At 42.1% G+C, this 13,186-nt stretch overlaps 2 protein-coding genes across 6 annotated transcripts in view; one reads left to right on the forward strand and one right to left on the reverse strand.

The window, feature by feature from the left end:
- The first annotated feature begins 5,396 nt into the window (after positions 1-5,396).
- On the forward strand, positions 5,397-10,974 carry LOC124278898 (rhomboid-related protein 4-like). Of its 3 annotated transcripts, none has more exons than XM_046714704.1 (6): positions 5,397-5,616; positions 5,733-6,261; positions 8,564-8,713; positions 9,327-9,407; positions 9,675-9,884; positions 10,322-10,974. In XM_046714704.1, exons 2-6 carry the CDS (start codon positions 5,817-5,819, stop codon positions 10,384-10,386), a joined length of 951 nt encoding a protein of 316 aa, XP_046570660.1. In that variant the 5' UTR covers positions 5,397-5,616; positions 5,733-5,816; the 3' UTR covers positions 10,387-10,974. The 3 variants fall into 3 exon arrangements, with proteins under 3 accessions (XP_046570660.1, XP_046570661.1, XP_046570662.1); XM_046714705.1 differs by having other exon boundaries at positions 5,402-5,483; XM_046714706.1 differs by having other exon boundaries at positions 5,412-5,448.
- A 242-nt stretch (positions 10,975-11,216) lies between these two features.
- The window catches only part of LOC124278897 (conserved oligomeric Golgi complex subunit 3-like), a 37,086-nt gene continuing 35,116 nt past the window's right edge, over positions 11,217-13,186 (reverse strand). For all 3 annotated transcript variants that reach the window (XM_046714702.1, XM_046714703.1, XM_046714701.1), the window contains one exon: positions 11,217-12,153. In XM_046714702.1, the coding sequence (XP_046570658.1) occupies positions 12,121-12,153 (33 nt within the window). In that variant the 3' untranslated portion in view covers positions 11,217-12,120. The remainder of the gene's footprint in view (positions 12,154-13,186) is intronic.

The raw sequence follows: 13,186 nt of genomic DNA on the forward strand, positions 1-13,186 counted from the left end.
CTTCCTGTACTGAACATCCACCACACACTCACCTCCTTCCTGTACTGAACATCCACCACACACTCACCTCCTTCCTGTACTGAACATCCACCACACACTCACCTCCTTCCTGTACTGAACATCCACCACACACTCACCTCCTTCCTGTACTGAACATCCACCACACACTCACCTCCTTCCTGTACTGAACATCCACCACACACTCACCTCCTTCCTGTACTGAACATCCACCACACACTCACCTCCTTCCTGTACTGAACATCCACCACACACTCACCTCCTACTGAACTGTACTGAACATCCACCACACACTCACCTCCTTACTGTACTGAACATCCACCACACACTCACCTCCTTCCTGTACTGAACATCCACCACACACTCACCTCCTTCCTGTACTGAACATCCACCACACCACCTCCTTACTGTACTGAACACTCACACTCACCTCCTTCCTGTACTGAACATCCACCACACACTCACTCTCCTCCTTACTGAACATGTACTGAACATCCACCACACATCACACCACACACCTTCCTTCCTGTACTGAACATCCACCACACACTCACCTCCTTCCTGTACTGAACATCCACCACACACTCACCTCCTCCTGTACTGAACATCCACCACACACTCACCTCCTCCCCTGTACTGAACATCCACCACACACTCACCTCCTCCTTACTGTACTGAACATCCACCACACACTCACCTCCTTCCTGTACTGAACATCCACCACACACTCACCTCCTTCCTGTACTGAACATCCACCACACACTCACCTCCTTCCTGTACTGAACATCCACCACACACTCACCTCCTTACTGTACTGAACATCCATCACACACTCACCTTCCTGTAGTGAACATCCACCACTCTCTCACCTCCTTCCTGGACTGAACATCCACCACACACTCACCTTCTTTCTGAACTGAACATCCAGAAGACTCTCACCTTCTTCCTGAAGGGAACATCCTGCAGATATGAGGAGGCTGAGAACACATCCTGCATTTGACTGACATGCCAGGACAATGGCTGAATGGCCTTCACTGTCTCTCCACGCGACAACATCTAGACCTTCCTCAATGGCTTCCTGCACTCGAACATGGTCATCCTTGTTGACTGCATCCACGAATCCCAAACCGATGCTGGGTGGGCTGCTCCACTCACTGCTGCCTGCTGCTGTAGACTCACATGACATGCCTCTGTGGGTCAAGGACATGGGGCTGTGTGGATAAAACTTATGTAGATCCAGAGGAGGTGGCAGGGATGTATATTCTCCATTTGGAAGCATATGAGTGACCTGATTATCATGTCAGAACACAATAATTTCAAGCAGTTCATTACTGATATCTCTTCTTAGTGCTTTGTCAGGCATGTCAGCTTGAAATCACAAAATACATCCTTCCTTTTCCAAATATTGCATCCTCCAACTGTATCAGAACTCAAGCCTCTACTGTCAGCTTGAACAGGTTAGCATAACACCCAACATTGACATGATAGCCATTCATCAGGTTTTGTGCAGACATAGCAGAAACATTTGGAAAGCTGAAACACAGCAAATAACTAAATATGGTGTAATCCTTGTTCAAACAATACATTTTGGCTGATTTTCTAAAATGTTTCTGAAATCTATAGTAAGGAAAATACCCTGTACATAGAATTCCCTAATTAACTACTACTGACAGTTTCTTGCTAATTTGAATGGAATGGTGATATTTTTGGACTGAGTATGATTTAAATGTTCTGGGCAAACATACTTCATATGTAATGATGTAACCTGTGAAAAGACAAGTGTTTAAATGTGAAACGTGAACCTTTTCACACACATGGTTTTTGTGTTATACAAATAGTCTACAACAACATGAGATTAGCATTTAGTTACATATACAAGCAACCATCTTGGTAGTTCACGTTTGCACTTCTTGACATTAATTGCCTTTTTGCCCCAAGTTAAAGGCTGGTATAAAATTTTGTAATAATTATTGAAATGTTTCATATTTTTGAGCGCCTGCATCAAAGAGACATATTTATGCAACGTTGGTCACGGAGTCCTTGGATGGGTGACCATGTTTGGTAGCTTGACTCCTGAGAGTTTCTTGGACTTCTGTCATGCTTCACAACAAAGCGCATGTGATACATGTGGTCTAACCTAAGGCAGCTGAAATTGCCTCTGTTCACCCAGCAGAAAATGGCTACCCTGTGGGATAAGTCATATTACTATGAACCTTCTAGTGCTTCAGAGGCTTGGGTTATCCAGGGTAATAATGTCCATTATGTCGTATGCAGTGTGGAGTCCAGTTCTGTATAAGTGGCTTTGTTATCGCAGATTTGAGTGGTAAGCAGAAAAGTGCTGACTGAAAAAGGATTGAAGAGTTGAGAGGAAAGCGGAAAGTGGTGACAGGTTACCAGTGAGTAGTGACAAAGCTAGAAAAGAGCACAGAGGCCATCACAGAATAGTGACACAGTGAGGAAAGAGCAGAGAGGCCATCACAGAATAGTGACAAGGCAAGGAAAGTTGAGAGAGGCCATCACAGAATAGTGACACAGCAAGGAAAGAGCAGAGAGGCCATCACAGAATAGTGACACAGCCAGGAAAGAGCAGAGAGGTCATCACAGAATAGTGACACAGCGAGGAAAAAGCAGAGAGGCCATCACAGAATAGTGACACAGTGAGGAAAGAGGCCATCACAGAAGAGGACATCAGAGGACAATAGTGACACAGTGAGGAAAGAGCAGAGAGGCCATCACAGAATAGTGACAAGGAAAGAGCAGAGAGGACATCACAGAATAGTGACAAGGACGAGAAAGCGGAGAGGCCATCACAGAGTAGTGACAAGACGAGGAAAGCGGAGAGAGGCCATTACAGAGTAGTGACACTGCGAGGAAAGAGCAGAGATTCCATCATGTAGAATAGTGACAAGGCAAGGAAAGAGGAGAGAGGCCATCACAGACACATGAGGAAAGAGCAGCAGAGAGGACATCACAGAATAGTGAAGGAAAGAGCAGAGAGGCCATCACAGAGTAGTGACAAGACGAGGAAAGCGGAGAGAGGCCATTACAGAGTAGTGACACTGCGAGGAAAGAGCAGAGATTCCATCATGTAGAATAGTGACAAGGCAAGGAAAGAGGAGAGAGGCCATCACAGAATATAGTGACACAGCAAGGAAAGAGCAGAGAGGCCATCACAGAATATAGTGACACAGCGAGGAAAGAGCAGAGAGGCCATTACAGAATATAGTGACACAGTGAGGAAAAAGGGCAGAGAGGCCATCACAGAATATAGTGACACAGCAAGGAAAGAGCAGAGAGGCCATCACAGAATAGTGACACAGCAGAGGAAAGAGCAGAGAGGCCATCACAGAATAGTGACAAGTGAGGAAAGGAAAGAGCAGAGAGGCCATCACAGAATAGTGACACAGCAAGGAAGAGGAGTGACACAGCAAGGAAAGAGCAGAGAGGCCATCACAGAATAGTGACACAGGGCGAGGAAAGAGCAGAGAGGTCATCACAGAATAGTGACACAGCAAGGAAAGAGCAGAGAGGCCATCACAGAATAGTGACACAGTGAGGAAAGCAGAGAGAGGACATCACAGAATAGTCACACAGTGAGGAAAGAGCAGAGAGGCCATCACAGAATAGTGACACAGCGAGGAAAGAGCAGAGAGGCCATCACAGAATAGTGACACAGCGAGGAAAGAGCAGAGAGGCCATCACAGAATAGTGACACAGCTAGAGGAAAGAGCAGAGAGGCCATCACAGAATAGTGACACAGTGAGGAAAGAGCAGAGAGGACATCACAGAATAGTGACAAGGCGAGAAAGCGGAGAGGCCATCACAGAGTAGTGACAAGACGAGGAAAGCGGAGAGAGGATATCACAGAGTAGTGACAAGACGAGGAAAGCGGAGAGAGGCCATTACAGAGTAGTGACAAGGCGCTGAAAAAATCACTCAACTTGAATGTTTGAGAAAGGCATTTAGAAGTTGGACTAAAGTGGATACATGACATGTTTTATGAATAACATTCACAGGATGAAGGAGCAAGAATTAGCTCTGAAACGTATTAAGAAAAGAAAAAAGAAGTTGATATCCATAAAACATTGTCATGTATCTAACACTCAACTTGTCACACAATCAATTATTTGAGGTTACACTATGATATAAATATATATTATTTCACAAATGACATGAGAAATTCTGAAATGGCAAGAACCGTTACAATTAGTGGTGTTCTGATGATAAAAAATAATCGAAAATCGATCGAAAGAAGGATTAAATATAATGATTGATTGTAAAAAAACATATTTTTGATTAATCAGAATTTTGCTGTTTTAGTATAACACACTTGAATTAAGTAAACTAACCATTAAATTTGATGAATATTCACGAACAAATATGCGCCCAACAGTGTAAAGCTATGCACCTTGTATTCATAGTTTTGTATTCGTCACTACGGTAAACGTTACTGTAACCTGTCTATGAATACATTTTACATCTATTGCATGACAGTATTAGTTATAAAAAACATTAATTAGAAAGAAAAACCCTTAAAATTGGTGATTACATAAAAAATGTATATATAACGATTATAATCGATAATCGTTCACCACAAGTCCTCCGATAATCGATAGTGGATTTGGTTTCCCATACTCAACACTAGTTACAGTTAGCTGTGAGAAAACACCTAATTGTACTGCATGATTCCCTTCTGCTGCGTTTATATCTATATATATATAAAATACGGTGTCAGTAAATGGGCTGGATACATCGGTGAATAGCTAATTAAGTATCATAATTAATTTCGTTTCATTAATTTAATGATCTGTGGTGTAATATTGTAAATACCGCTAAAATACTGCGATAACTGTTTGGCAGCCAAAATTGTGTGAATGTTTTCATTATTGGTTTAGGCAGTTTCACTTGTTCTCTGCCATTTTATCTTCACCTTGGGAGGCCAATTTGACATGAAACCGTTTTGACCTGGTCCCATTTTATTAACCAGCCGGGCTCACATTCTTCATTCTATCATGTATGATTGTGGTCAGATGACTCTGTCATCACTGTGCACGATACAAATCTAAGTTCAACTGGTTTCTTACCGAACAAAATGTATGATAACACTTAGCTGTCATAGACTCGATCGCAAACAGAAATGTGTAACGGAACACGTCTTGTTCTCTTGGTAATAACAAACCAACACATACCCGGACTCTGAAACCGGAACAATCTGTAAATGAAGTACTTTCAAGCTTACAAAAGAAATACTTAATTATTACTTTTTTTGTTAATTTAATAAGATGCTCAAACTTGGTGAGAGAAACGAATTTGTAAATTAAAAAAATGAGCATTTGTATGAATGTTGAATCATGTTGGTACTAAAATATTTTTCTCCGGATTATAAATGTACCGGATGTTATGAATCAGATGTGTACCGTACGAAGGCGGGTATGTCCACGTGTGTAGAGATGGTTGGCGCTTGAGTATGTAACTAACTTTGAAACAACTGACGACTATTGCATCTGTAGATTGTCTGTAGGCCATTCTACGTTGTTCGTAGGTATACTGACAACTTTGAGCGTGTTCTGTCAACGTGGTTTCAGAGTGTTCCAGCTGGTGAGAAACATTCATTGAAAACATAATTTACAGATTTAGCCAAACGTCACTCGTTAGTATATTGTTTCTGAGTATAGAGATTCCACTGAAGTATGATGCATGATTTCGATCCCCAGGTTTTGAAGAGGGCGATGACATTTTGACTGAAAGATAGCAAGAAAAACCACAACTTGGACAGCTGTTGGAGCCACTTTTCCAGGATGTATAACCGCAATCGCCGGGGCGGGCTTGGAGTCATGCTCCTGGCCGGGCAGATGATGAATGTTGGGGTTCACAGAATCCCCCCTGTCACTCTCGCCCTCATAGCAGCACAGACTGCCATATTCCTCAACTTTGTTCCTCAGTACTTTCCTTCGGCTACAGCAGTGTGCATGAGCACGTATTTGGTGTACTATCACAAGCAGTGGAAAAGGTTGATTCTGGGGACCTTTTTTCATGCCGATGACATGCACCTGTATTTCAATATGTCCTCCCTGTTGATGAAGGGGCTGACTCTAGAGAAACGGTTTGGCAGTGTCTACTTCGCCTATCTAGTGGCAGTGTTTACAGGGTTAACAAGTCTCACCTATGTAGGATTAAACATGTTTCTGGAAAACGCCATGGAGGACCACACATATTCTACTTCATGTGCTGTTGGATTCTCAGGTAATAAAGTGGATCACCAGCATGTTATACATGTTCATGTAGATGTATTACTGATGTATGTACTTGCCAGTGATCTGGTGATAACTAACATTAATGGAAGAGACTTCAAGGGTAAGAGTACACTGTGGTGCAGATGTCAAGGTATGTTTGGTAGTACATTTAAACAGATGTTAATTTTGTTACAGCTCTTGTTGTAAAAGCATACTTGAAGTGTTTGGAAATTTTAATATAAATTGTATATTTATATACTTATCCTATCTCACGACTTGCACCTCTCTCTCTCTTGCTTCGACTTTTAGTGGAATGACTGTAAACTTTTTTCCATAGGCCTCCTTGTCCATTCGCCCGTGCACTCCATGCTGCTCGCCTTAATTAGCTTCCTAGTTCCTAATAAAGCTTGCAGCATGCTCCACTAATTGCCCACGTGACTAATCTGTTTGCAGTGAAAACGTACCGATGAATTTCACTTTAAACAAAAATGATGATCCTAGAGTGAGTCGAAGGATTCTTAGAGCGTGTAGACAGAACATCGTAAGAGACTGTAGGCCTATTAGTGGTATCAGAGCAATGATCACCCGAACGTCGGTCAGAGGAACTGTATCGAGATTTCGACGTAAGTACTGAAGTAGGTGGTAAGCCGGTGATCTGGATTCCCTAGTATGGCTAGGTGATCCGGTATGATATGAAGAACTAGTCCGGGTCGCTGTAGTTCTAGTTGGTGATCTGGTTCTGATTGGAGCTCTGGTTCGACCATCTGAATAGGTTCGGCCATGAGATGTGGATCTGTACTGTGATCCCGATTGGTCAATGGCTCTGTAAGGTGATCTTGATCGTATAGGTGACCTGGGTTGGTAAGATGATCTGGATTTGTAATGATGATCTGGAAACTGTGATCGTGATCTGGATCTATAAGGTGATCTGTATCGAACAGGTGATCTGGTTTGCAGTTACGATCTGGCTTGATTTGGTGATATGGATCAGTTAGGTGATCTACTTTGATGTTGTGATCTGGATTGGTCTGGGGATCTACTTCGATGTACTTCGATGTTGTGATCTGGATTGGTTAGGTGACCTAGATCGGTCCGGTGATCTGATTCGAAGTTGTGATCTGGATCCATTCAGTGATCTGGATCGGTCCGATGATCTATTTCGATGTTGTGATCTGGATCGGTCCGGTGATCTGATTAGAAGTTGTGATCTGGACCCGTTTGGTGATCTGGATCTGTTTGGTGATCTGGATTGATCAGGTGATGTGGATCGTAGTTGTACTTGGGATCGTGACTGTGATCTGGATCGATCCGGTGATCTTGATCGGCACGGTGATCTAGATTGGGTTTGTGATGGTGATCTAGATCGTTTTGGTGATCTAGAATGATGTGGTGATCTGGATCGGCAATTAGGTGACAAAACCTGAAGCGTTGATTCATGATGAACGTCCCCCGGCGACGCTGTTGTAGCCAGCTCTGTCCGGTTCCATGAACTGTGGGGGAACAGTTGGCTGGTTGAACGCAGTTGGCCAGGCTCCAAACAAACTGAGACAGTCGAGGGGGATATGTACCGATGATCTGGATGATGATAGTGTCGATCTAAGGTCCCCTGGTAGTGTAGATGGGACAGGCAACGATGAATTATCGATCGCAACCACCCCTCAGTGATCTGACGCTATGGAAGGAGGTGATTGATGCGTATGTAATAGGTGCCGAACATCCTCAGATAAGTAAGAATCTGATGAAGGGTCCATAAAATCCTCTTGAACCACAGACGTCACTCTCTTGCGTGAAGGTACGATTTTCTGTCGCTGTAACTTGATACGCTTGGCGGGAGTGGGATCAGATTCTGTTGATTTCCTGTCCCTGTCGGCGATTCTCCGGGAGCAAACACGAAGGTAGGCCTTGCATTGAGCACAAAATTTTCCTTTTCCTTGACTGATTATCTGCTTTCCCCATGATGTTAGGGTGAAATAATGTCCCTAATATATAGCACGTCCCACAGTCGTGCGACAAGAAAGAGAATGATCATTCAAGGTAGTCACGTGGGCAATTAGTGGAGCATGCTGCAAGCTTTATTGGCAACTAGGAAGCTAATTAATGAGAGCAGCATGGAGCGCACGGGCGAATGGCCTGTGGAAAAAAGTTTACAGTCGTTCCACTAAAAGTCGAAGCAAGAGAGAGAGGTGCAAGTCGTGAGATAGGATAAGTTTAAAAATTTAGATGTTTATTTTACCCTACTTTTCAAGAGCATACTAAACTTCAAAGTGATAATTGTTATTTAAGCCTCTGTGTAGTGTGTCCTTGTGCTGCAGGTGTTCTGTTTGCCCTGAAGGTGCTGACTACCCACTACACCCCGCCCGGTCTCCACTATGCCCTGGGCATCATCCCCGTGCCCTCACGCTTCATCTACTGGGCAGAGCTGGTGCTCATACAGATGGTCACACCTAATGCCTCCTTCACTGGTAATACTGCTACACTCATGCTGGATGGGATATACTCCATATTGGGGAAGAGAATTGCCTGAATAGTTCACTGTAGCATTGACAGTTGTCAAAGCAATGGAGTCTTTTGCCAGATATAATCGTAGGAACTTAATGAAAAGATCTAGATGCACAAATACAAGCAATAGAAGGACTTTGTTTCATTACCAGTCTATGCTGGGAACTAGACCATCCTATTTATGTTCTTTTCACTTTTGGCAGGTTGTAATTGGGTTTCTGACCCTACATGTGCCAGTGGATTGTTAGTTTTCTTTCGTCTAAGAATTGTAATGATTTCAACAAAATCATATAACATTCAGTTAAAGATGTCTGATGGTATGGTCATGTATTCTGCTGTCTCCATCATGTACAAGTGCTCCAAACAGAGACCTCCTAAGTCCTTCATTTACAGGTAGACATATAGGTATTTTTCAGTTGTCAGTGACTAGCTCTTGAAAAGTTAAACGCTCATCAGATATCCTTTTTAGAAGTATCTTACTGTTAGTAATTACTTATGTTTTGGTCCATTATGCCACAATATGTGTCTAAATATTGGTTCTATGCAGTGTACGTAATTTGTGTTCATTCCCTCCAGGTCATCTGGCAGGTATCGTGGTGGGGCTGCTGTACATCAAAGGACCCCTCAAGACAATCATGGATGGTTTCGTTCCCCCCGGTAAGTGGTCCTTACTCCAACAAGGACAGACTGTGTCAATTACCTCACGCCACAGAAAACATATACAGTTAACACTGCTTTCTGTGATCCCTCAAGTCTGTGCTTAGAGAAAACAATGTCTGCCTCAATTATCTTGTTTCCAAACTTCCCTTTTGTATCCTGATCCTGTATTTCAAGATATGATGTGTATTTATTCTGTTTTAAATATGGCTTCTATTTGAATTAAAGTGGACACGGTTTGTGAGTAGCCTCTACCTGTCACTGCAGGTCCATCCTACACATACACTGCCAGGAGCAGTGGGTATCGGTCAGCAGGATACACAACAGGAAGGTCATGGTCGTCTCCACGGCAACAGTATGGTCAGCCCAGTTACCCAGACCACTCGGCATACACAGGAGGGATGAGTGAAGAGGAACAATATGCACGAGCTCGAGAGGAGAGCTTGCGACAACAGCAGACTGCAGGCCAGTCCAACAGTACGGCATAAAACCTTTGTCTCTTGCTTGTTTGAAAGCACAGGTTGATTCAAGCACACAAATACATGATAAACTAGGAGCAAGGTCATATTGTGCTCTCCAGTTTCTTGGTGACTTAACCAACACACAGCTCTATATATTACCTGGTAGCAATTATAGACATGGGTGGGATAACTCTTGTCAAAGAAAAGATCTTTTTGTATGAATATGTACAATTTTACATGTTATGTGCTTCCATGATGTTAATGAGATATGTATGCAACAGGACAAGCATAAGGCTCATAATTCATCCACTGTTTCAAGTTGTATTCATGTCAATGCTTAATTATTATGACAGATGTTATAAACAGTTAATAGGGCACTGTGTTTCAAATTCAAGTGACTAAATGCATACATATTCCTCCTGAACAATGTTGTATTAATCCACCATGTTTCAGGATTGTACCCGGACTTGGATGAACTGAGAAGCCGGCGGAGCGAGCATTACAACCAGTACAGGTGACCCAGTCATCAGCACATGCTTGTCATACATGTCCCACCTTCAGAGTTGATGCAGTGGTGCTGCCTAGCTACAGTACTGTGTACAGATCAACATCGCTGGTGATCTAGTACACATGTGACCTGGAGCTAATGTCTGTGATACTCTTCCACTGGGTTTAGAGCCCAAATCTTGACGTTTGTAATGGTCCATAATATTATTAATGTGATTGGACATTTTATGAAACCATACCATCATTTGAGACTTCTTCCACCCCATGCTTATGTCATTGTTCATTTACATGCCTTCTCACAGTAGTCCTCAGCTGCACATTTTTTACTGCTTATCACATGTTGCAATCAATGATGTTTGCAGAAATGGTAAGCTTAAATTTTATATTTGACTGGTTTTGGTAATGTTTATATGTAATAATATCAATGTGAACCATTTACAGCAACCCTTTTGCCTGAATCAACTATGAAACATTTGCATATGATAGACATTATGTTTTATTTTATGGAGATTTCTGAAAACATCTAAATTTGACACAACAAAGCTAAAACTGTATTGTATTGCTAATGTATTTTGTAAATAAAAATGTTCTCCCATGTTTTTGCGGACATTATTGATAACCATTCTGAAAAAGCTTGTATTTTGAGTCCTATTATGAGTATGGTGCTGCTTGGAATATTAATCTATTGGCAGACATATCAGAAGGAAAAACTGAAACTGTCAACTTTTGAAAGGACCAACAGTATGAACCTTCAAGACTAACAAGGTTTCACATTTTATCTCAATCATTGAACTATTATATGATAACATAAAACCATCCAAATACAATAGAAACAGTACTCTACCTTTTCTTCTGATTTATTTGTTTTACCCCATATATTACATATATACATAACAAGTATAAAAATATGAGTTAAAAAAATCTCTTGACAACAATAATACACAATAACAATAGATATTCCTCCAGTGTTGATGATGCACTCCACAGAAGCAAAGGCAGAAGGTTGAACTAAGTGATCCAGTGCAGGGCTGCCATGGTGGAGATCACTGGCTTTCGTGAACAAAAACCTACGACAGCCTTGATGGACCATGGTCTCCTATGCAAGTCGGTCTTGGTAAAGTGATTCATCTAATGATGTAGGTGAATGCAGGTTCTCCTGGCCAGATATTCCCTGCTCCAGAAACCTTTGCTACCAGAGCCACTATTGACACAACTTTCGCAACAATAACCTTGCAGAGGCGATGATTCTCACATCCATCAGAAGCAGTTAGCCTGAAATACTGCTGTGAATGGGTAAACACATGATAGTGTCCTAATATTGAAGAAGCAAATATGAACCTCCCACACATAAATGATCACAAGAACATGTGTAACATCCAAAGTAAATATATCACCTATAATACCACATAAACTGCTTCCCAAGGCAGCAGTATCTCCGCCTGAAACAGTATTGATACAACAATCTGCTGCTGATGTCCCACAAGAAGCAAGCTGTGTGTGAGGCTCCTGCTGTCTGTCAGGGTGTCCCATCCAGAAGCCTCCCACAGTATTACTGTACACCAGCTGCCCACAGGCTTCCTCACTGAGTGAACATACTGATGGTTTAACACACTTGTGATGTTCAAGGTTGTTCAGTTAATGGAGAAATCTCCCCTTGATCACAGTTTTAGATCACATCTGTCTTGGTGAATCCTCATTTACACACTACCCCTAAATTAAGTCCAATGTTTATGATCTCCTTTGTATCACTTTGCACCTGTTGAAAGCAGCAGATTCACCTGGAACCAAAATTACCATCCATTACAAAAAAAGCATACTGATGATGAATGCAATTATATAATTGTCTGCAACTGTATTATTTGCAAAATGTGCCAGTACTGTTGGGGCATGATAGCGTGTTTCTGTAATGTACATCCCACTCACCAGTGCTGCACTAGGACAATGATCTATATGTCCAACTCACCTGTTTGGCACTTTGACAGTAAATGATCTGTATGTCCAACTCACCTGTTTGGCACTTTGACAGTAAATGATCTGTATGTCCAACTCACCTGTTTGGCACTTTGACAGTAAATGATCTATGTCCAACTCACCTGTTTGGCACTTTGACAGTAAATGATCTATGTCCAACTCACCTGTTTGGCACTTTGACAGTAAATGATCTATGTCCAACTCACCTGTTTGGCACTTTGACAGTAAATGATCTATGTCCAACTCACCTGTTTGGCACTTTGACAGTAAATGATCTGTATGTCCAACTCACCTGTTTGGCACTTTGACAGTAAATGATCTATGTCCAACTCACCTGTTTGGCACTTTGACAGTAAATGATCTGTATGTCCAACTCACCTGTTTGGCACTTTGACAGTAAATGATCTATGTCCAACTCACCTGTTTGGCACTTTGACAGTAACTTTGACAGTCTGTATGTCCAACTCACCTGTTTGGCACTTTGACAGTAAATGATCTATATGTCCAACTCACCTGTTTGGCACTTTGACAGTAAATGATCTATGTCCAACTCACCTGTTTGGCACTTTGACAGTAAATGATCTGTATGTCCAACTCACCTGTTTGGCACTTTGACAGTAAATGATCTGTATGTCCAACTCACCTGACAGTAAATTGGCACTTTGACAGTAAATGATCTATGTCCAACTCACCTGTTTGGCACTTTGACAGTAAATGATCTGTGTCCAACTCACCTGTTTGGCACTTTGACAGTAAATGATCTATGTCCAACTCAACTGACAGTAAATGATCTGTATGTCCAACTCACCTGTTTGGCACTTTGACAGTCCAAAATGATCT

The sequence above is a fragment of the Haliotis rubra genome, unplaced genomic scaffold (genome assembly GCF_003918875.1).
Source record: "Haliotis rubra isolate DU_JTF1 unplaced genomic scaffold, ASM391887v1 Scf243, whole genome shotgun sequence".
NCBI lineage: Eukaryota > Metazoa > Mollusca > Gastropoda > Lepetellida > Haliotidae > Haliotis > Haliotis rubra.